The sequence below is a fragment of the Lampetra fluviatilis genome, chromosome 14 (genome assembly GCF_964198595.1).
Source record: "Lampetra fluviatilis chromosome 14, kcLamFluv1.1, whole genome shotgun sequence".
Taxonomy (NCBI): domain Eukaryota; kingdom Metazoa; phylum Chordata; class Hyperoartia; order Petromyzontiformes; family Petromyzontidae; genus Lampetra; species Lampetra fluviatilis.
The window spans coordinates 5,262,859-5,286,847 of NC_136288.1; the positions used below are offsets into that span (position 1 = coordinate 5,262,859).

The 23,989-nt window shown below is 44.1% G+C and overlaps 1 protein-coding gene across 1 annotated transcript in view; it reads right to left on the reverse strand.

The window, feature by feature from the left end:
* Positions 1-23,989, reverse strand: part of LOC144935835 (stromal membrane-associated protein 1-like) — a 144,443-nt gene that overhangs the window by 85,406 nt on the left and 35,048 nt on the right. Inside the window, exons 2-5 of the mRNA XM_078862628.1 lie at positions 20,103-20,236; positions 14,646-14,731; positions 3,420-3,498; positions 699-785 (exon numbers count right to left, since the gene is read on the reverse strand). Of these exons, the coding sequence (XP_078718754.1) occupies positions 699-785; positions 3,420-3,498; positions 14,646-14,731; positions 20,103-20,236 (386 nt within the window). The remainder of the gene's footprint in view (positions 1-698; positions 786-3,419; positions 3,499-14,645; positions 14,732-20,102; positions 20,237-23,989) is intronic.

The following is a 23,989-nucleotide window of genomic DNA, read 5'->3' on the forward strand; positions in this document are numbered from 1 at the left end:
ATCGGAGGTGCGAAAGTTTACTGTTTAACAGCTCTGCTCTGCTGGCCCTCCCATCCAAGAGGAGCTGGACCTGGTGTAAATGTGCATATATGCTTTGTTGATGAATAAGTGCACGTGTATACATGTGTACATGTCGGCGTGTGTGTGTGGGGGGGAACGGTGTTGCGGCTAGTGCGCTGCGCTATGAATCCGGTGACCAGAGTTTGAGTCCTGCTCATGGCCACCTTCACCAGTGATTATCATCTGAAACGGTCCTAGGCCTCCCCTAGGCCGACTCAGCCTTAAATGAGTACCTGGTGCAATGCGTAAACATCACCTCTCAGGAGAGAAAGGTGGCCGGACGTGGTCCTGGCCTCCATTACCTTTGCGTGACGTTACGGCCTTCATATGTCCTCACTAACAGCACTTGCCCCAAGTCTGTAAGGCTATATGGGGGATCTTTATTTTATGTATGACTTTTATTTTTATGACTACTAACAACACACTTTGCAGCAGTATTGCACTCGATCGCATTGCATTCTGCCGCGTAATATTTCAACTCGGACAATGTATTGCAACTTCTTGCGATACAATGCAGTGCAATCTGATCTTGCCTCATCAATCGCGATAGAACCACATTGGTTATACATCTAAGACTCTGACCCGTGTTCGCATGTGTCGTCACTCCAATGTAAGGGAAAGAGCTTTTCAATGCTCACCGGCTGAGATTTCTCTGGAGCAGGGCTTTTATTTTCCTTTTTCTTTTTGTCCTTTTTGTCTTTTTCTTTGTCCTTTTCAACATTTCTCTGCAAAGAAAATGTAACTGCCATTATTTATATGAAGAAAAAAACCAGCCATCGTAAACAGATTCTCCTGAAACAGCAGATGCACAATATGCATTTTAATAGTCAGCAGCGTAACGTATTTTTATGTATTATCAAGCATTAACTGCAATATAAAAAGACCAAATAATATATTTTTACGTGTTTACAAATGTTGAAAAACAACATTACACGAGTTCACAGAGATGGAAATTCAAATGAGCTTAAGAAACTTAAATTTTGTTTAATTTACATGCTAGGAGTATCTTCTCTTACACCATGCTCATAACCTGATCGCAAGCACAGCTTGTAATGTGCAGTGATGTTTAAGAACATCAAATAAATAAACAGGAATACAATAAACACTTGAAAAATAAGTGCATAATGTAATCAAGAAAAATTCATAATCGGATCACAATGGGCCAAACCTAGACCGAGTTCAAAAGCTAAATTATGCTAATGCCTGTTATAGCCTCAACTGCATGCAATCCAATTGTTGTGCCAAAAATGATATAAAATGCCAAAATGATGCATTGGGTACACATGTAGAAAAACAAAGACTATCTTCAGCGTGTCCCAGGGACCGTGAGTATCAGCGTGGTTAATGAGAGCACACATTTAGTTTGGGGCGAAGGACGGCACAGCGAGGTGGTGGTGGGTGGCTCACGCCTGCTTTCAACTCTGTTCCCCTGCGCTGACACATGGCGCTACATGTGCTCATTTGTTAAGACCGAGTCAACCGGTGGTGTTAGTACAGCTACAGAAAACAAAAGGAGAGCGGCATTATTTATGTACGTTTCATTCGTGGCAGAATGCATCAAAATCAAAATATTTATTTGCACCGGAGGAATCCGATAAGCTACAATGCTTTTTCAAAGATGTCCAGTAGGGCTGGGTCAGAACGTTACAACAAACAATACACAAACACGATAGTGAGTGCAACTAACAGGAAAGGTAAGCAAATCAGTAACAAAGATAAAAAAAATAAAAATAAAAATATTTTACCAGGTAAAGCCCAATGAAGCATTCACTTTTTTTTTATCACGTGGAAATTTACAGCAACCAAATAATGTAAGCAATCAAAATGATCTCAACACATGTTTCTAAATGTGGAGGGAAAAAATGGGGGACCCGGAGAAAAAATCCACGCGACCAATGGATAGAACACGCAAACTTCAAATATACAGCAGGCGTTGGGGTCGCAATCAAACCCTCAACCTCCTGCATACCAGGCGAGGAAGACGACATCATGCCAAACAAGGCAAATTCAAGTGATAGAGGTCCAAGCCAACTTATAAACGAATGCAACTTTCACACTCTGGTGTAAAATATTACCAACGCACATACGCTTAGATGTTAGCACACACGTGTAAAAATACACATATATTCAAAGTAAAAAAAATGGACCTGATTAATGCAGCAAGAGCTTGAGATACGAATTTGAGTCATTGACTAATTTACCATGAAATGTTGGTACTATGTGACCAAAATGTACTTCCGGGAAAGTAAATGTGAATTAAGTCCACAATGTCTTCCTGTTAATATAAGAGTGTGGTTGTCATCAACTTCACTGAAAGCTCTTGGCTTGGTGGGGACCAATCTCTTCATGCAACACTCATTGTTCGCAAGAAAGCTACACAGCTATTCACAACAATATTTACTCATTAAAAGTTAAACAAAGCAAAGAGTTATTGGTAAACAGCCTCAGCAAATAAACCGAAGGGCGAATTAATGAATTGCCTTGCTCAATTGTGTTAAACTACAATGACAGGAGGTCGCAGGTTCGATCCCAACCCTGATGTCTGTATATTTGGAGTTTGCAGGTGCTCCTCGTGGCCTCGTAGATTTTTATCCGGGTTCTCCGGTTTTTCCCTCCACATTTAGAAACATGCATTGTGAGTATTTGGCTGTGATAAATATTTGTAGACTATTCCACAACAGCATCACAATCATTGGAAATAGCATTATACGTATATATTTAGAACATTAACCTTCAATGGGGCAGTCTTAACTTAAACAACTGAATATCAAAATGCAAGCACGGCAGCCGTATAAGCGTGCTAATTATGTATTTTGGCACAAATACAATAGCGCACAAAAAATAAAAAGTGTCACCCTTGAGATCGTGCAAACTATTTGCAAAAACATGAAAACTATTTTTTTTCCACAAAGATAAAAAAAAATATTTGCGATACATGAGTGCTGAGATCATATAGAATTAACTACATGCGTACTCAAAATGTCCTTAATTCGGTTGACAACCCTATTAGATATTTATTTTTTTCATTGTGATCATACGCAGTTAGTATGAAGAAAGCCATGCAGAATTTTGGCATTTACCAAATACCCAATTTTGTGAGTGGCCTACTTGCACAAACAATATCACTTTGTAGCAGACGACATCGTTTTCTATTCCCTAGGCGCCAAAAAAAAAACCTGAGCATACATATACTTGGCGAGCATGCCGACTGCTAGCCTATTCGGCTGACATTGCGAGAATTAATAGTCAAGCAAAACGTGTTGAATATTTTCAAATTATAATGTAACATTTAATCGGCTGCGGTAATGTCCTTACAACTACATTTCACACGTGGGAAGTTCATTGGTGCAGGAACTGACCTTGGGTGAGCTCATGTCAGCATTTCTGTCCATGTACCTCTTCTTGTCATACTTGTCCCTTATAAAAGCCTCAGCAGCCCTGCAGAGATGCTGTCACTAAGGAATGCAATGTCGCAACACAATGTGCTAACATAAAACCATAAAATAATCGTCGTTGTATTTGTTCAAAAGTGGATTATTTACATAGATATCCGAAACACCAAACACCATATTCCGTCATTAAAAAATACAACCTCGCAGCTGCTAACACACACTGTGATTATAGTTCACAATAACAACAGTGGTGGTGTGACTTGGGCAATACATATATCAGTGGGAACAGCTCTTCAGTAGATTCAATTCATTGTCAAAGTGGGGGGAGAAATATTTCCCAGGGAACGGACAATTCAAACGCACTGCAAGAGAAGGGCAAACCTTGCTTTTGCAAAGCAGGGATCTCAAAATCACACAGAGCCCAGTGAGAGCTGAACAGCAGTTATCCAACACTTTGCTATTGGAAATAGCTTTTGATGGGACAAAACTACATATAGATGGCAAGGCATGCCAAGCAAGCAGGGTCTGCCCATTTGGCTCAGCCTCAGTGTCATTGCATGCAGCTTTCTGATAACAATTTCTTTTGAATGCTTGACAAAGAAGCAGCCTCCTTTTAACTGGCAACGTCGGCCCACATAATCCTCACGATGCAAGCGGAATATAATCAATTTTCTATTTTATTATGGGAATACTGAAATAACATATGGGGTCAAAATGATAGGCTCAGACAAGCATTGAGCGCCGTTCGTTGGATGGCAGTAACTGAGCCTGTGGAGTAATCTTCTTGGTTCTTTCGGTAAAGTCACGTAGAAGGGAAATAATAAAATAATAAAAATAAAACATAATAAAATAATTCTCACGACGTTTCGGCCACAACGCAAGCACCCGTCCTCAGGTGAAGAACAGGTCTGTCGGAAAGACAGCGTCTGAATGGGAGTAAATTCCACATTGCCATCGCAGAAACCAGTCTCTCTCAAAGTGGTTAAGTAAAGTCTCTCAAAGCTGGATCCAAGTAAGCGGGAATATTCAGCGAGCTAGAAAAGGGCAAACTAAATCAAGAAAACTAAATGTACAAAAAAAAACCTTCCGAACCGGAACAATGCGAGTGTGTACGCTAATGGAGCTGCACGCGGTGGGAATTGGCATTCTGCAGTCAATCCAACTGTATGGGTCTATCGGAAAGCTCCACACTAATCATTCATAGGGAATTCAAGATGCGCACATCTACCCTCGGACATGTCACGTACTACGCACTGCCATTTGAATTACAAAGGTACGTGACATTAGCACTCGCAAATCTAAAGGTGTATACTTATTTGTTGGATGGAATTTGGTTAACACGTGCACTTGGACGCCTCAGTTGTCGACATGCTCTCTGCTTGGCCCTCTCTCTCACGTCAATTTTACATTCATTTTACAACAAACTCTTAAACTCCATCACGACATCTCTTCGGACCTTCTACCTCTGCTTTATAGTGATGGCAAGGGGCTCAGAGTTTTAAAAAGTACATTATATTTAAAAGTATTATTAAATTCGAATATTAAGTTTGGTTGTTGAGAGTTAAAACATGTGTATTGCACGTTAATGACTTGCAAATGTTATTTATCTTTCGTAATTATGCACACATTAATTATTTGAAGCATGCCAGGCATCTCCCATAGCTGGAAAGGTGACGTGGGTGGGCGGATGATGGGGTGAGTCAACACCTGAACGGGATTTCAACTCCAAACTTTCCAACTGCGGTCAAGCAAGCAGACTTCAGCACCATTTGGCCAGAACAGCAAAGCATAACTACACTATACGATGCAAACTTCCTTAATGTTGTGCGGAATGACTCCACAGTATGCATACATACATACCTACATACACTACTTCATTCAAATAATGAGCAAAATGTATCGTCAATGCACTATATATTGAAAAGCTGATATCATCGCAATGGGAACTCTGACTTAATTTATTTCCGAATTTGTTTAATCTGCCGCTGTGGCAAGATGTTATCTCTCTTGCATGGTATACAGGAGGTCGTAGGTTCGAACCCAACACTGATGCCTGTATATTTGGAGTTTGCACGTTCTCCTCGTGGCTTCGTCGATGTTTATCCGAGTCCTCCGATTTTTCCCTCCACAATTAGAAACATGCGTTGGGAGTATTTGGCTGTTATAAATTGCTACGTGATAAGTCACTTTGTGAAGCTGTCATTTGTGGCCAGGTCGCTTATGAAAAAGACCTATCTTGCTCAGTGGGGCAGACCTGGTATGATAAAAAAAAATGTTTCGTAGTTTTCATTGCTATGTGTAATTATTCCATAGTGTAGATACATACATTATTTAATTCAAATAGAAATGAGCAAAAAATATTGTTCGTGCACTATATTGGGAGCTCTGACTATTTGTTCCCGACTTTGTTGAATCCGGCGAGGTGGCCGGATCAATCAAAATAAGTTCCACTTTATGGGGATGTCAAGAGTGGTTGTTCTATGGATAAACTACCACTAAGGGAACGAGAAAATTCCACCGCTGGCTTAGGGCTGTAAACAGCAGATGAGCACCAATCTCTCAATGCCCATTTGAGCAGGACAATTACTCTATTTTATTGGTTATGTCGCGGTCAATGGGTGCGTGTCCTGCGCACGTATATATATTTCAGTTGCGTCACAGGCTCGTGCGCTGTTACTCTTGACTGGGTAGCCGGTATTTGTCCGTGCTTCACTATGCAATAAATTCGCCTCGTACAGAAGGCTACACAAAGGAGACCTATTCTCACAGAAACCACAACCTTTTGTGTAACCCACGTGGAAACTGCGCATACTTGGTGAGTAATTTGTTTCCTCTTAGTTTTATTTTATTCATTAAATATATGGTATGATTCAGTTTTGAAACGTTTTTTGTGTTGTGTTTGTTTTTCTGTTGGCTATGTGCAGTGTGAAATAAGTTAAACGAATGGTAGCAGTGTTTTCTTTTGCTTAGCGGCTGTCTATATTGTTTTTAAATAAAATGTTGTCATCCTATGCTAAATCATTGCATCAGTGGATAGACCATGGCTGATAATGATGTTAATTTTATATATTTGAAACAAAAACAATGAAAACTAAGCTTTACATTGCAGCCCTTTAAAGAGCAAACTATACGCTTTCAAATGAGACAGTTATAAAGTAACGACACTCGTTCCAAACAAAACTCAAATATGACTAGCTTTTTGGAGTCGAACTTAATTACGAAATATATTTTGAAACAAGTGAACTTCATAACGTTAAACAAATGAAAGTTCTCAATCCATTTCATTAAATACTAGCGGAAGTACCCGGCTTTGCCCGGGTGAAAAATATATTTCTTAAAAACCTTACATATATATACACAGATACTAAGGTATTGTCAAAGCCCGGTGGGCTGTTTGTACATTTCTCCACCAACAAATATATAAGAGGCTTTCACAAGTCCAAAAAGTTGTAGAAAGTGTAGGGTAAATAGTTGATGTCAAAATGTTTCCGAAAATTGTGGTCTCCCCCCCCCCTCAAAAAATATCTTTACCCCTCGTAGGTATATATACTAACAACACCTTACATACAACAGAGGAAGTGGTATCTATTGACTCTGTAGTAGTATCTACTGACTGTACCGTAGTATTTACTGAGCCAGTAGTAGGTACTGACTGTGTAGTAGTATTTAGTGACTGTAATAACTACTGACCATAGTAGTATTTACTGGGCCTACAGTAGTATCTACCGACTATATACTCGTAACGACTAACTGTATAGTATCTGCTGACTCTATAGTAGTATCCACTGACTATAGTAGTAACTACAAAATCTATAGCAGTATCTACTCACCCTATAATAGTATCTACTGACTCTAGTAGCTACTCACCGTGGTAGTATGTACTGACTGTATAGTAGTATATACTGACTGTAGCAGTATTGACTGACTGTAGTGGTATATACTGACTGTTGTATTTACTATAGCGGTATCTACCAACTCGATAGCAGTATCTACTATCACTACAGCAGTGTATACCGACTGAGGTTGTACCTGCTATCACTACAGCAGTGCATACTGCTGTGTTGGTACCTGCTATGATTACAGCAGTGCATACTGCTGTGTTGGTACCTGCTATGATTACAGCAGTGCATACTGCTGTGGTGGTATCTGCTATGATGAGAGGAGTACATATTGTGGTGGTGGTACCTGGTATGATAACAGCAGTGCATATTGACTGTACTCATCATTCACCCTCACCACTCACCACTCCCACTCACTATTCACCATTCACCCTCACAACTCACCACTCACCAACCTCCCTCACCAATCTCCCTCACCACTCACCCTCACCACTTACCCTCACCACTCACCGATCACCACTCACCCTCACCACTCACTCTCACCACTAACCCTCACCACTAACCCTCACCACCCTCACTCACCACTCTCCCTCACCACTCACCACTCACTCTCACCATTCACCCTCACCATTCAGCCTCACCACTCACCCTCACCACTCACCATCACAACCACCACTCACCCTCACCACTCAACTTCACCCTCACTACTCACCATTCATCCTCACCAATTACCACTGACCAATCACCACTCACCACTCTCCACTAACCTTCACCACTCAACCTCACCACTCACCCTCAAAACTAACCACTCTCTCACCACTCACCCTCACAACTCAGCACTCACCCTAACCACTCACCCTCACCACTCACCCTCACCACTCACCCCTCACCGCTCACCACTCACCCATCACCACTCACAACCGCCACTCACCCTCACCACTCATCCTCACCACTCACCCTCACAACAACCACTCACCCTCACCACTCACCCTGACCACTCACCACTCATCCTCACCAATCACACCCTCACCAATCACCACTCACCCGCACTGCTCACCCTCACCACTCACGCTCACCCTCACCACTCACCCCTCACTAATCACCACTCATAACCGCCACTCACCCTCACCACTCACCCTCAACACTCACCCTCACCACTCACCGTCACCACTCACCCTCACTACTCACCACTCATCCTCACCAATCACACCCTCAACAATCACCACTCACCCTCACCACTCACCCTCACAACAACCACTCACCCTCACCGCTCAGCACTCACCCTCACTACTCACCCTCACCACTCACCACTAATCCTCACCAATCACACCCTCACCAATCACCACTCACCCTCACCACTCACCCTCACCACTTGCCACTCACCCTCACCACTCACCCTCACCACTCTCCCTCACCACTCTCCCTCACCACTCACCAGTCACGCTCACCACTCACCCTCACTACTCACCACTCACCCTCACCTCTCACCACCACTCTCCCTCACCACTCACCAGTCACGCTCACCACTCACCCTCACTACTCACCACTCACCCTCACCACTCACCCTCACCTCTCACCCTCACCACTCACCCTGACCACTCACCCTCACCAATCACACCCTCAACAATCACCACTCACCCTCACCACTCACGCTCAACACTCACCCTCACCACTCATGCTCACCACTAACCCTCACCACTCACCCTCACCACTCACTAATCACCTCACTCACCCTCACCACTCACTCTTACCACTCACCCTCATCACACACCCTCACCACTCACCCTCATCACACACCCTCACCACTCACCCTCACAACAACCACTCACCCTCACTACTCATCCTCACCAATCGCACCCTCACCAATCACCACTCACCCTCACTGCTCACCCTCACCGCTCACCACTCAACCTCACCCTCACCACTCACGCTCACCCTCACCACTCACCTCTCACTAATCACCACTCACAACTGCCACTCACCCTCCCGACTCACCCTCACCACTCACCCTCACCACTCACCAATCACCACTCACCCTCATCACTCACCCTCACCATTCACCCTCACCACTCACCCTCACCATTCACCCTCACCACTTTCCCTCACCACTCACCCTCACCACTCACCAGTCACGCTCACCACTCACCCTCACTACTCACCACTCACCCTCAACACTCACCCTCACCGCTCAGCACTCACCCTCAACACTCACCCTCACCGCTCACCACTCACCCTGACCACTCACCACTCATCCTCACCAATCACATCCTCACCAATCACCACTCACCCTCACTGCTCACCCTCACCGCTCACCACTCACCCTCACCACTCACGCTCACCCTCACCACTCACCCCTCACTAATCACCACTCACAACCGCCACTCACCCTCACCACTAACCCTCACCACTCACCCTCACCACTCACTAATCACCTCTCACAACCGTCACTCACCCTCACCACTCACTCTTACCACTCACCCTCACCACGCACCCTCAAAACAACCACTCACCCTCACAACAACCACTCACCCTCACTACTCACCCTCACCACTCATCCTCACCAATCACACCCTCACCAATCACCACTCACCCTCACTGCTCACCACTCAACCTCACCACTCACGCTCACCCTCACCACTCACCCCTCACTAATCACCACTAACAACCGCCACTCACCCTCCCCACTCACCCTCACCACTCACCTTCACCGATCACCACTCACACTCACCACTCACTACTCATCCTCACCACTCTCCCTCACCACTCTCCCTCACCACTCTCCCTCACCAGTCTCCCTCACCAGTCTCCCTCACCAGTCACGCTCACCACTCACCACTCACGCTCACCACTCACCCTCACTACTCACCCTAACCACTCACCACTCACCCTCAACACTCACCCTCACCGCTCACCCTCACCACTCACCCTGACCACTCACCACTCATCCTCACCAATCACACCCTCACCAATCACCACTCACCCTCACTGCTCACCCTCACTGCTCACCCTCACCACTCACCCTAACCACTCACGCTCACCCTCACCACTCACCCCTCACTAATCACCACTCACAACCGCCACTCACCCTCACCACTCACCACTCACCCTCACCACTCACGCTCAACACTCACCCTCACCACTCATGCTCACCACTAACCCTCACCACTCACCCCTCACTAATCACCACTAACAACCGCCACTCACCCTCCCCACTCACCCTCACCACTCAACCTCACCCTCACCACTCACCCACACCACCACCACTCACCCACACCACCACCACTCACCCACACCACCACCACTCTCCCCCTCACCACTCTCCCCCTCACCACTCTCCCCCTCACCACTCTCCCCCTCACCACTCTCCCCCTCACCACTCTCCCCCTCACCACTCTCCCCCTCACCACTCTCCCCCTCACCACTCTCCCCCTCACCACTCTCCCCCTCACCACTCTCTCCCTCACCACATGTTAAGGGCGATCCTAAAGGAATCTACAACCTTCGATGATTCCTTTGCGCGATTCAAAGAATCGATTCCTGGCGCATAGGAGGTTTCCATTTTTAATTACAGAGTTTTATTTTCATTTGTATGTTATGTTTTAAAGTTTGCAGGAGTTTTTAATAATATTTTAGCCCCGGTCAACGCCGGATATTTCCCATTCGTAGCAGTTTATATCAACTCTATAACCAACTTATATTAAACGGAAATAAGGCGATTCTAAATTAATCTACAACCGTCGATTCCTTTTCGCGATTCAGAGAATCGATTCTTGGCGCGGTCGGGTTTAGAATTTTAATTACACAGTTGTATTTTCATTGGTATGTTATTTTCATTGGTATGTTATGTTTTAAAGTTTTCAGAAGATTTTAAATGTACTTTTCCCCCCGGGCAACGCTGGGTATATCGAGTTTATACCACAAAGTCGTCGCCTGACAGAGTTGCGTGTCGAGGCCTAGTACCGTGCAGAGCCTCCGGCCTCGCCTAGATTGCCCACCCGGCTGAGGCTGGGTGCTGGGGCCGTTAACCCCCCCCCCCCCGCGCTACAATAATACTGTCTAATCGCTATAATTTTATTATCTACCGACCCTATAATAGTAACTGCACACATTGGGGTGGGGGGGGAGTGAAGAGGACGTGAAACTTTGATGAATTTACCTCAGAGTCGCGTGTTAATGCGTGCGCATATTTATAACGGGAATTAAAAATGGCGTCCACCCCACAGCGAATGCGTCGCTACCCGTTGCCAGGGGCAACCGCCGTGGTCCGCGCCGGTCGGCAATAGTAAATAAATAAATAAATCGTTAAATAAATAAATAATGAGAAATCGCACTAAATCGATAATCGGTTCCATTTAAAGTTTAAAGACGAAAAATCGGAAATGCCTAAGTTTACCGCGGGGCCGGGGGCGTGCCCACCTGCAAAATGTAATCTCGCCGAACCCCACGGTCCTAGAGTTACATCCCCCGCAAGGGAGCGTACGCAGACGGACGGACGGACAGACAGATAGACAGACAGATAGACAAAAAATGAATTATATAGGTTAGATAATAATGAAGATAATATAATGAGCTTGGACAGGCAAAGCTGCATACATGATGTGATGGTGCAACCTTCATATATACATAAAGTTTTGAGGACAATAATTAAAGTGCATTTTCCTAACAATAAAAATCCCAAGTGCAACTCTCTCTACAACAAAGAGCTTGCCACGGTTGCACTTGTTAGCATACACTTTGAACGGGCAGTACTCATGTGCATTGCCATGTAGAACAAATGCAAAAAAAAACAGCAGCCAAGAAGATCTCATTAAAAATGCACAGTAAATGAACACTGGTTTTTTTTTCAATGGCTCACCAGCATGGCCAAGCAAGATTAAAATTATATCTTGCATCAGAGCCCTGGCTAAGCAATGTATGGTTATTAGACAGTGCATTTTAGATTAAGCTGTTAAAATTGTATTATATTTACTGAAATTTGCAGCAAAGGTTAGTGAGGTTAACACTGAATAGGTTGGCTGGCTTGTCTGTACATTTATAATAAACACCCTTTTTAAGTATATTGTAATTACATAACCTCAGTCTCAATGCACATTTCAGAAAAGCACTGCTTTGGCAATTTTCTTAGTAAAGTTTTGCACTTTTGTGTGTGGGCAAAACGCTCAAAACTGCACAGATGATAGAGGTTATAAGCCTCCTTGGTGGACTGCCTCCGACAAAACATCACTGCCCTGTGGCTAGCTCTCTCAAAATTCATCTGTGCTTGAGACCCCAAACCTGTCTCCTCCACTTAAGTGTATTGCAGAATTGTATGCCAAGTCAAACTAGGGAAGGCCCGAGCCCAGCACAGAGAGCAGGTTTATTCATGTGCAGCAGGCCGGGATGGAATATGGGTCACTGAGATTATAGGGCAGAGCAAGGATCAGCATGCCACTGCCACACGGCGCACACATACGCAATTTGACATTCGTGTGACGTCACACAGCAGAGGGCAAACGACCGTGTGCATTTCTTGTCAGACGTTCAGAAACAAACATGGATATGTTAAAGGCAGTGGAGTCGTTCGTGTTGTAGTTATTAACCTCCCTGTATCCACGGGTGACCTTCAAAGCAAGGCAAACACACGAAGTTCATCCTCGAGGCAAAAGCCTTATGTCGTGGGAAGGTTACAGCTGACCTTCAAAAGGAATTAATGCCCTTAATAGTGCTGCAAAAAACTCATATCCATAAACTATTAATTTTTTTATTAGAAAATTAAAAAGGTTGAAAGACTAACCATTTACAGAAGAGAAAAAAACAAATCTGTAAAGGCAAGGCACCAAAATGAATTTTAGAACATGACTCAAAGAATTACATTTATTGACATGTGGATAATGTATATTCAATTTCTGTGCAATTTCATTTGGCAGCCATTTTTTTACTTTGCAGGAAATGTACGAAATTGAAAGTGATCAAATTAGACATTATTTATAACCTAATTAAGCTTTATTGGGGACACATAAAATATGAGCCACAAGGCAGAGTAGAAAACCAATATAAAATGCGATGTCATTTGGTTACAGTACCTTGTGATGGTTAGGGCATAAAAGCATTTTACAGAGATAAAAAAATGGATATTCGCACATCTAATTTGCAAACACATATTTCAATGCAATGGTTTCTCCGCTGGCTTTAAATAACATTAATTTAATATATGGCTGTGTAAAATACTGCACGTTACTGAGCACATGGGAAAACACTGAGCCAACACTTCCAAGAGCCTGCATTCAAGACATGGAAAAGGGACTTCCACATTAAGTATGCTTAATGTTATCATCCCAATCGCACAATCTATTACCTAGCAGCACTTAATTTGACCATGCCCAGTTCAGCACAATACACAAATCAGTGACAGCAATGGAACAAAGCACAGATAATGAGGCCTGTGTAGCGAGCAAGTGAAAAAGAACAATTGAAATTGTGGTCTCTATAGAATGAAGACGATTCTACTCTTGCTATACTTGCAATGTAAATACATATTGATTGTGTAAATGCATAGCAATCGGCGTTAAAGGTAGGTAATAAGTTCGGATATACCTTATTCACATTCACATGCTTTGCTTTGCAACTTTTAATACAAACACAGTTTTGGGTCAGTTTAACACGTAGGTTTTTTGGGTTAGATCGCATAAATATATGTGTCGTTAAATTCACCACCACCCGACACAGCCAATAGTAAGGCTTGTCACGTAAACAGAACGTTCCAATTCGTTACTAATACAGCACACCGGTGTTGGAGAGCAAAGCCACAACATTTATAATCTGAGTACAATGTTTCGCCAGTAATTAAAACGAGCTTCATCAGGCGACTGCCACAAATCTGGCTGCCACAAATCTGGATATCGCCTGATGAAGCTAGTTGTAATTACCGGCGAAACGTCGTACTCAGATTATAAATATTGTGGCTTTACTCTCCAACACACCAGTGTACTGTACTAGTAACGAATAGGCATGTTCTGTTTACGTGACAAACCTTACTAATTGGCTGTGTCGGGTGGTGGCGGGTTTAACGACACATTCATATATTTACTAACCCAAATAAATCTGTAATATGGACAGTTTTGAGTGAGAGATTCTAATGCTGTAATTTTGCAACGCCACTGTCTCCGCCATTACGGAGCATAGGTATGCGCGTGTAGTGTACATAAGTGATGTCTAATGCGCTGGACTGTTTCACAACTCATGAAGATTACAGGGGCTAGCAGATGTCATGTTAGCATAATGAATGGTTTCAACTGATACATCCCACTGCGCAAGGGAAGGAAACAATTATAATGCCCCACAAGGCTCAGAGACATAAGCTCTGCTTAAAGGATACTGGTCAGAAACAGGCCTTCGGAAATCCTTGGGGAGAAATCCTTCATAGAGCTTCTTGGCTTTTCCGTTCCCCATGTCCTGCATGTGCTGTTGTGGAAGGAGACATAAGAAACAAATCAATTGAAACAATTCAACGATAACTCGAACAAAATATATATTTTAAGCCATCAAATTTGGCGATTTCACTGGAAATGATAACGTGGTTGCAGGAATTGCTCTTTGCATTCCGTGCCTTCGGAAACGATGAAGAAGGGGGGAAAAAAACACTTCCGAGGACAATTCAGAGAACCATTGTTTCGAATGTGAGAAAGAAGACAAACATGACAGAAGTGAAAGGAACATTGCACGAGCTGCGTAGGCTGATTTTAGTTTGTGTTTCTTTTTGGTCGAGTTAAATATTTCATGAGAAATGACATTTGCACCGCAAGGTATCTCTTAATAAAAAAAAACACCGTTACAATGCCTGCCAAAAGAAAACGTGCATGCAAAGGTTTTAGTCGAAAAAAATCTACCTCACGGCACAAGTCTCTTTGTGTAGCACACACACTGGTTTTATGTACGAGCAGTCACATTTCAAGGCCAAGGAAATAGAATGTATTGCTTTTTATTGCCAAAAAGAACATTACAATTGAACATACCGTGCTGTAATATATTAGCTGTCATCATTTGCATTTTCTTACGTCAAAATTACACCCACAAGTTATAAAACGTGCCCATTCACATCAATATATGCGAGTAACAAGACTGTACACTGCATGTACAGTAATAACACATAAACTGGAAATGGTTAATTTTCCTGAAGGTAGTTTTTTTCCCTATTTGATTTATCGCCAATAAATGATGTACCGATCACACTGTCATCAATTACAGAACCCGCCTAGACATTATAACTTCATGTTTCCCTACAACACAACTACTTCCAATAATCATAATACTGCATATCACAACGTTATGCTCCTCAAATTAAGCAGACAAGCATCTACCTTATGTAGAGCTAACTAAATTATCATCTGGCACATAAAAGCAAGCACAACAACGTATGTATGTTTAACTTCTTTCACACCATACATAGCCAACCGTGCTAATCGGAGGTGCGGGGAAGGATAGCAAACTAAATGTAAAAAAAGCGGTTGTAAATAAAATTAGTTTTTGATCTAGATTGAAAAGTGCACAGCTCCAGGGGCTTCCTAATATCAGAAGGAAGGGCATTCCAGACGGCCGCAGAAGCGCATCTGAAAGCACGCGATGTGGTAATCGTCTTTGTTCGATGGCTAGCCAAAAGCCACTGCAAGGATGAAAACAAATGCATATGAACTTGTTATCCTGGTGTGAAGTCACCAGAGGCTGGTTTGAGATCAAACTCGTTGCACTTAATGCCAGAAGTACTTTTTAAAGGCCATGACAATGCAACACAATGGCCCCTGCTTGTTCGATGACCTTCAAAGGCAGAGTGGCTGGCAAAATTTGGCTTAACGTCTCTCACAAAGAAAGCCTGGCGGCATGCACATGGACGTGCGCTGCGGGCTGAGATTCGTCCAAACACTGAAGAGACAGCCAGAAAAACACCACCTGTGGGGTCAGTCTTGCTTCCCCAGATTGCAGATAACACATGCCAATTTCACACACGCACACACGCACAAAGATTCCCCCGTATAGCCTTAACAAACTGTTGGGGCAAGTGCTGTAAAACGAGCATCTATGGAGGCTGGTACGGCACATGAGGGGCTGGGTTGCTAGTACCACAACCGGCCGCCTTTGTCTCCCTCGTGGCAATGTTTTTATACATTGCACTAGGTTAATCAGTCAACCTAGGCGAAGCCCACGACCGGTTCAGATAATAGTCACTGGTGTTGGCCGTGAGCGGAAATCGAACTCGGGTCGCTGGGCTCGTAGTACAGCGTGCTAACCGCTACAGTACCATTCCCCACACACATATGTACACACCCACACATAAACAAGGATGCGTTGCTCGACTTTGGAATTCCATCCCATCACCTCTTTCCCAAAGTTCGTATAACCTTACTCAATTTAAGAAACGTATTCACTCTTATATCTATAATACCTTTAAGAGGGCTGTTTGTTGCTGGCTTTGTGGTTTAGGCCTCTGGGTGTGCTCAACATCCATTGTTTAGAAGACTCGAAGCACAGAGACGCACACGTACACACACACGTACAAGTTTACATACATATGCATGCAAACAAACACAAGAAAACACTCACACACTCTCGGACAAGCACACAAATGTGCGGCTACAAGCAGACACATGCATGCACACAGAACGCACAAACCCATGCATATGTAATGACAACATACCATCTAGTGGCCATGGGTGTTAACTACGAGTGTGGGTGCAGCATAAGATGACACATACGCGAGCGACCAACAGGGGGGGCATAACTGGGCCAAGGGTCAAAAAGGGGATCGAACTGGAAGCTCCTGGAACCCGCGGGAGAGTTCGAGAAGAGGGGCGTGGCCAAGGGCGGGGCTTGGCCATGCTGAGTGAATATAAGTGAGAGGCAAATGGGGGTTTGGGGCTGTCATGTGTGTGGGTTCGGGGTCCTGGCTGTCGTCGCTGTCATCGCTGCCATCTCTTTCATCGCCGTCATCACTATATAGTCAGCCAGCTATAGAGTTGTATGTCGCCGCTGTTGCTGTATGGTTGGCTAGGCTATAAGTCAGTCAGCGCTAATGCTACTCTGTGACCCTGTCGTTAAAGTATTAAAAAATAAATAAGAAACCCCCTACAGTTGTGTCTCTGAAGTCGTCTCATGAGACACTGTCACCACACACATGCAGCTACACATGAGTACAAAGGCCAAGACCCCCAATGTAGCCTTTAATGGATTGTTGAGGCAAGTACTGATAGCTAGCACCCATGAAGGCCAGCACGGGATACGGGGGGGGGGTAGCTAATACCACACCCAACCACCTTTGTCTCCGAAATGTTGATGTTAACACATCACACCAAGTACTCATTTGAGACTGAGTCTACCTACGGGAGGCCCAGTTCAAATATTCGACACTGTTATATATCGTGAGCAGGAATCGAACTTGAATTTCCAGTACCACTACACTTCCACTATCCATACACACGGGTACAACAACAACTACCATTCACCACTAAGTGGCTGTGAAGTCATCACGGTGCTTGTGCCATGCTAGGTGCACTTTGAGGCCACGTGAAGTGTCAAAGGCCCGTGAGCAGGAAATCACGGAAGAAACCCAGGTGCCATGAGTTAACTGAGATGACTGGCAGATGCACCAACTGTGCTCCCCACTGTGCCAATTTTCTGCATTTAAGACACCCGGCGCTCTGCTCATTGTTGAAAGCATCACTACTCTGCCCTCAGTTGTTGCTGGAGGGCGACTGTCTCCAACTCCCCAGCAGTGCCCTTCACAAACCTCCTCCACAGAGGACGATCTTGACACTGGTGGTATCAGTCATTTGAAGTCCAAACAACTCTAAATCCTTCTGTTTCACAATCAGTCCAAGTTTTCTCGAACCTGTGCCACACCTATTTAGCACCCTCTATCTGGCCAAACAGAAGCTGCTTGGGCATGCAGTGACTGGGCTGGTGGGCTACGTGGTGCAGCCAACGCAACCTTGCTTTCTGGAGGAGCTCACTGATGGGACTGTGTCCAGACCTTTCAAGGATTTGTGAGCTCCTAACACGATCCAGTCTGGTTAACCCCAAAGGATGGATCACATGCAAGCTCGCCAGAATGTTCCAAACCAACGCAGATCTTCATTTAGAGGGCCCCACGTCTTACAAGCATAGAGAGGAGAGGCCATAACTGTGGCCGAGCAGACCCAGGGCTTTGTTTGGAGCGACAAGCCAGGAAGCGTCCACAGAGTGTTACGCAGCTAATTACAAAATTATGCCACTCGACTGATACGGAGTGAGACCTCGGCTGCCAAAAACGGAGCTGGTAATAAGCACACTGGTACAAGCACACCCAGACATACCCATCCATAAACCCACATAACACTGCCATATTATACCGAGTGTATACATGCACTGAGTGCATGAAGGGTGGCAACAAATATACTGACCGCAAGGCTCCCCTTCCGCCGAACCACTAAGCTTTGAGTACATCCCATTGACACCCACCGAAATGTATTCCACTACAGCAGTTGCCGCTAAAAAAAATCCTGCATCTGAACGCAGGGCTTAACGCTTTCCATCCTATCATCCATGGCTATAAGATTACAGCTGTCGTCTCACAGAGCCATCCCGATAGCGCGTTACTAACACCGCATTTGTTGTCTTCTCTTGGTAAAAGGCTGTACTGCAACGCCACGGTATGGCACGGCAAGGAGGTTTTGCCGGCTGATCTGGTGCCAATGCCTCATCTCAAAACCAGCACTAGAGCACAAATCCCTAGGCCGTTTGCAGAAAGGCTACAACTCTCAAGGGTGAGCCTGGAGGAAAGCCAATAATTCACAACGAAGATAACATTATAATCCCTAGTGCAATTGTTAAATTAAAAAATAAAATCGGACATACACTCCACCGGGGAGGTCTTGAGAGGAAGGACTATACCTTTCTTGAGGCATCCTGAATCTTTACGGGATTAATGACACTTTGAGAATTAATTATGGCATCGGTTCCTCGAGGCTGACTGGGAGTAGGGAGTTATAGTGGGGTCATGCAAAGGGGATGGCGATGGACCTGTTTTAAAATATAGTTATACACATATGTATGAAGCTCACTTAAAGTGTGTGCCTGATTAAACAACTAAAACATTTGGCAAATATGATATACACTGCATTCCAATGTATGGCATTGAAAATAACCTTGAGTAGCATACACGTAAAAAAATTAAGCTTATTGGATTTTACTTTAGCCTAAACATGTTTTCCTTTTCAACTTAATGCCATACACTTTGATGAAATACAAATGTTAAGTGAAGTGTAATATATGAAATATATTAATGTTCCATCACAGTTTCAATAATCACTCGCATGCTTGAGTTGACATACACATGGATGAGCTTGGGCCTAGTGGATCCAGCCAAGGTGGCACTGAACTTTGGATGCCCGACTCAATTACAAAATTTGGAGTTCAATTCTCTGAGAGGATTACAAATCCAATAACGCCACATAGGTCTAGAAAATGAATATCGATTAAAGTTCATGTTGTTGAACCAGGTGAGTAACACAAGAGACCAGGATAGTCTCAATTACAAGCGTAACTTGTCACAAAAATTATAAAAGAAAAACAAATAACACAAAGTCCAGCAATGAAGCAAATAGAAATCGGAGGAAAAAAACAACTGTGTCACACGAGAAAATCGAAAATATTGAACAAACATAAATCATTGTTATATAATATATTCACTGTCACGTAAGTTGGCTCGGTCATCACAGTGATCGTCCGATGGAAAGACTGGAGGGTATGTGGAATGTTCCACAACTGCCTAAGCAGGTAACTGTCTTGACAGATGAGGTCCCACCTGTATCTGTTCAGATGTCCACTGGTCGAGGTTGACCGACTTGACGCGTGCAATGTGAACTCCCAGGTTGCGGTGGATTCCCGCACAGCGGATGCAGATAAACACCCCCAGGTTCCATGACGCCCACCTGGGCCCTACCAGACGAAAAGAACATTCAACGTTATTCTACCGCACGTAATAATGAATAGCGATGCAGAGGTTTGGAGGGTAACATGCCACAGATCCCGCGGAGGAATACAATCCATACGAGGAATGCTTTGGCGCTGTACTCAAGGTGCAAATTGAAGGTCACCCAGTTGGGAGTCGACTAAAACATGTTTCCAGGTTTCAGAAAATGCTATTTTGTGAGAATGAGCTGTAACCACTTTGGAGAGATTGGCAACTGCCATAAGAATTTTGAATTCCTACCACAAGCTCAAGACCACCAATGGAGATGAGCAGTGCATTTCTTGGCCAGAGAGAGATTTTGACTTTTCTCCATAAATCCTGTGGTCAATTAGCTCATTCAATAAAAAAAATATCGCGCAACAATAATTTAATGTGTGGGCCCCAAGTATTATATTTTCGAATTCATCTAATTATCGTTTCAATTACAACAGTGTATGCCCCTGGATAAAAAAAATATACATACAAAGCCACCGCGAGGAAAGGCCTCGTCTCACATAGCTCATAGCAGCCATGTCAGAGCGACGAGCCAGCACTGCCAAGACGCTGAAGTTGAATTAAGATGGTCAAACGTTATTAAAGTGGCTTCTGGAGTGTAGTTGGTCTGGTCACAAAAGGACTACACTAAAAAAAACTCCTGCCTGAGACAAAAGCTGAGTGCGTGTCAACAGCCACATAAGTGTAAACATTTTAAAAGGCAGTATCTTCCTGCAGCAATAGCCACCGTCTGCAGACAGAACACCACAAAAACACGGATGCTCTACCCGTAGAGGCATTATGACATGTGACCTTGTAACGCTATCATTCATGCATAGTACAGCAACAATCAGTTAACAAGCATACCCAGCTATAACACAAATACTAGCATAAATGGACACCTCACATAATTTCAAATATAACCTTTAAGAATGTAGCCATAACAATGCACAACTTGACATTTATATTCATGAAATTCTGACACAGTAGCACAGGAACGATGGGGCTAAGGAGATCCATGTTATTTAAAGTGTGTGTGAGAGCAAGTGTGTGCACAACTACCAATGGGTCAGCAGAGAGCTTGGACCCGTCACTTTCAGGGAGGCTGTGTCCCACACTGGTACTGACACCAACAACAAAAAACTGCTTTTACGAATATAGACAATATGAATTTGTATTCATCAGTATCCATGCAGATGACATTCCAAACACGTAGCATCTCATACCCAAGCAAGACACCCTGATGAGGGTGAGGTTGTTGATAGGGACAGATCTGCTGAATTTCTCTGCCACCCCCCCGCCCCCCAAGATGCAATCAAGACCAATTGGCAGTGCATCGCAAACGTGTTCAATGCATCCCATTCCCATGTCGCTGCTGCCTTCCCAATAGTCTCCACCTGCAGGGCCATTGTACCCTGTCAGCGGGCACCAGTGCACCAACAGGAGCCATTGCCGGTGGGGAACTTGTCCATAGTGGCACAGGGAACAGCTCCCATTGTGGCAGTGAGTGACCCCGGCAGGGGCACGATCGATTCAGCAGGAACCGTCGATGGCTTTGTCAGGTACTGAATGGTGCAATGAATCTGGGCCGTTTATTCCCCCACAAGGAGAAGGAAGCCAGAATCAGCAGGGCTCCATGCACCGAAAGCAGTGCCGCTGCTGAGTGGGATAAATATTGAATTGTCTGCCGGCTGAACAAACCGGTCGTGTGCTTCTAGAAATTGTAGGCGCATGTCCATGTGCTTCTGGCACAATCACCTGAGATGTGCAGGTCGCCCAGGTAGGAATGTAACTGTAGACCTGCTTCGTTCAGTGCTTACATGAGCAAGATTAGGACTTTTGTATATAAACCGTGGCCAGGCCGAAGGGAAGGATGCTTTACTCAAATGCCTGATGCTCCATTATGAATTTGAAGAAGCATCAGTGTAGAGCTTAAACAGGATAGGGCAAGCGGCATCCTACAGGGTAACATATATCACCAAGTCCTTGTGCTAGTATAGTAGGTGAATAGTCTGCAAGGACCCAATTCTTGTGCTCTGCCTTCAGAAATGAGTTGGACATTCTCAGGTCCAGCCCAGCTCAGAATCCATCACTCTTCTTGGGGACAATGAAGCATATGTAAAAGGCTTCCTCCTCAGGATTACAGGTGAATAGAGAGACGGCTGTTAGCTGCAGCATGAGGTGAATTTCTGTCTCCAGGGTGGTTTAAAGAGCTGGGTCGCGAGAAAGTATTGTCGACTGGGGCAAGTGATCGGGGGGGGGGGGGGCATTGATCAAAAAAGAGATGGAGTCTGTATCGCTCCTTGATGATATATAATGCTCATCTGCTCATGGTAGTTGAGCTCCATCTGTGGTAGAAATGTGAGAGGTACCTCCCCAAAATGGAACAAAGCAAATGAAGAGGAGGCCAATTTACTATGAGGGTTGGCGATGGCTACTGCTTTCTTGAGAATGCTTGAGATATACAGTATTTGTTGAAGGTCACTGTCTGCAGGTCTTGTTGAGTGCTGTAATAGGGCAACCCTGAGAAGCCAATTTTAAGTTTCATGGGTGCATTGCCCAGGCCTTGGATCAAAAGATATGAAAAGAAGGCCTGTGAGGAAGGCCATCCTCCAACTTCCTTGGCATTTGAAAAAGTTCCTTGTTTAACAGAATCTTAGCTGTTTAAATGCATGGCATTAAGTAACAGTTATGAGCCTAAGACAATGTTTGGCCTTTTTTGTCAATGACAGCAGCTGCCATTTTTTTCTGAGAGGGATAGAAGATCAAGTCCAACATCCACGGCCATCCCTCTGTAAAAAAGACTTAAATCACTTGTAATCACTGTTCACAGCTAGACTGTTGAATTTGCTGCAACCGTGTGACTTGGATTGAACATAATATCTTATGGAAGAGATTGTAAAACATCTTAAATTGTTGGATATGTGTGTGCTTTTTATCACACGATAAATACATGAAAATATTAATGTCATATGACACTAGATACATGTACAATGTACCCACATACATTAACATTTCCCATTCCATCATTCATCCTTCACTTCAACGATGTGCCTGTCGGGACGTCAAATATTTGCCACGGTTCATAAATGAGATGCAATGTCTCTGACAAAATAAAATGCAGTTAAAAGTAAAGCAACAGCACACTGAATATATTATATCGCTCCTCCAGTGGCCTCGTAATGAGCATGCAGTGTCTCTCACAGCTCTAATGGGTGTCACCCTGCACTGGCATGTCACTAGAACCGCGCTACAAGCATGACATTTCTTCTCAATGCATGTGCACAGCATGCAGATATGCATGAGCAGGATAAGCATCTGCACAACTAATCCATCATCATCATCAGCCATAATCAACCCCCTGTTGAATGAAAGCCTCCCCAAGCCGACACCATCTCTCACAGTCCTACAATACAACAATTCACCCAGCATCTGCCAACGAGTGGATTTCATTGCTCCATCTCCGCAGATGACATAGCCATCGGACACATTATCTCCTGCGGATGCCACTGTCGTTATTCTCACTATCCAACCATTGTCCCTTTCAGAAATGTGTCCTGCCCAAGGCCACTTTTCTTAACCATTGATATTATTACTAGTATTAACAGTAAGTTATTATCAGTACTTTATTCACGAATCCGCGTGTTCCTCGTTTTGTCTCTCAGTGTAATTCCAAGCATTCATTTCTCCATGCCTCTTAGGCTACTGATGACATTTTCAATCTTATTAATCGGTGCCCATGTTTT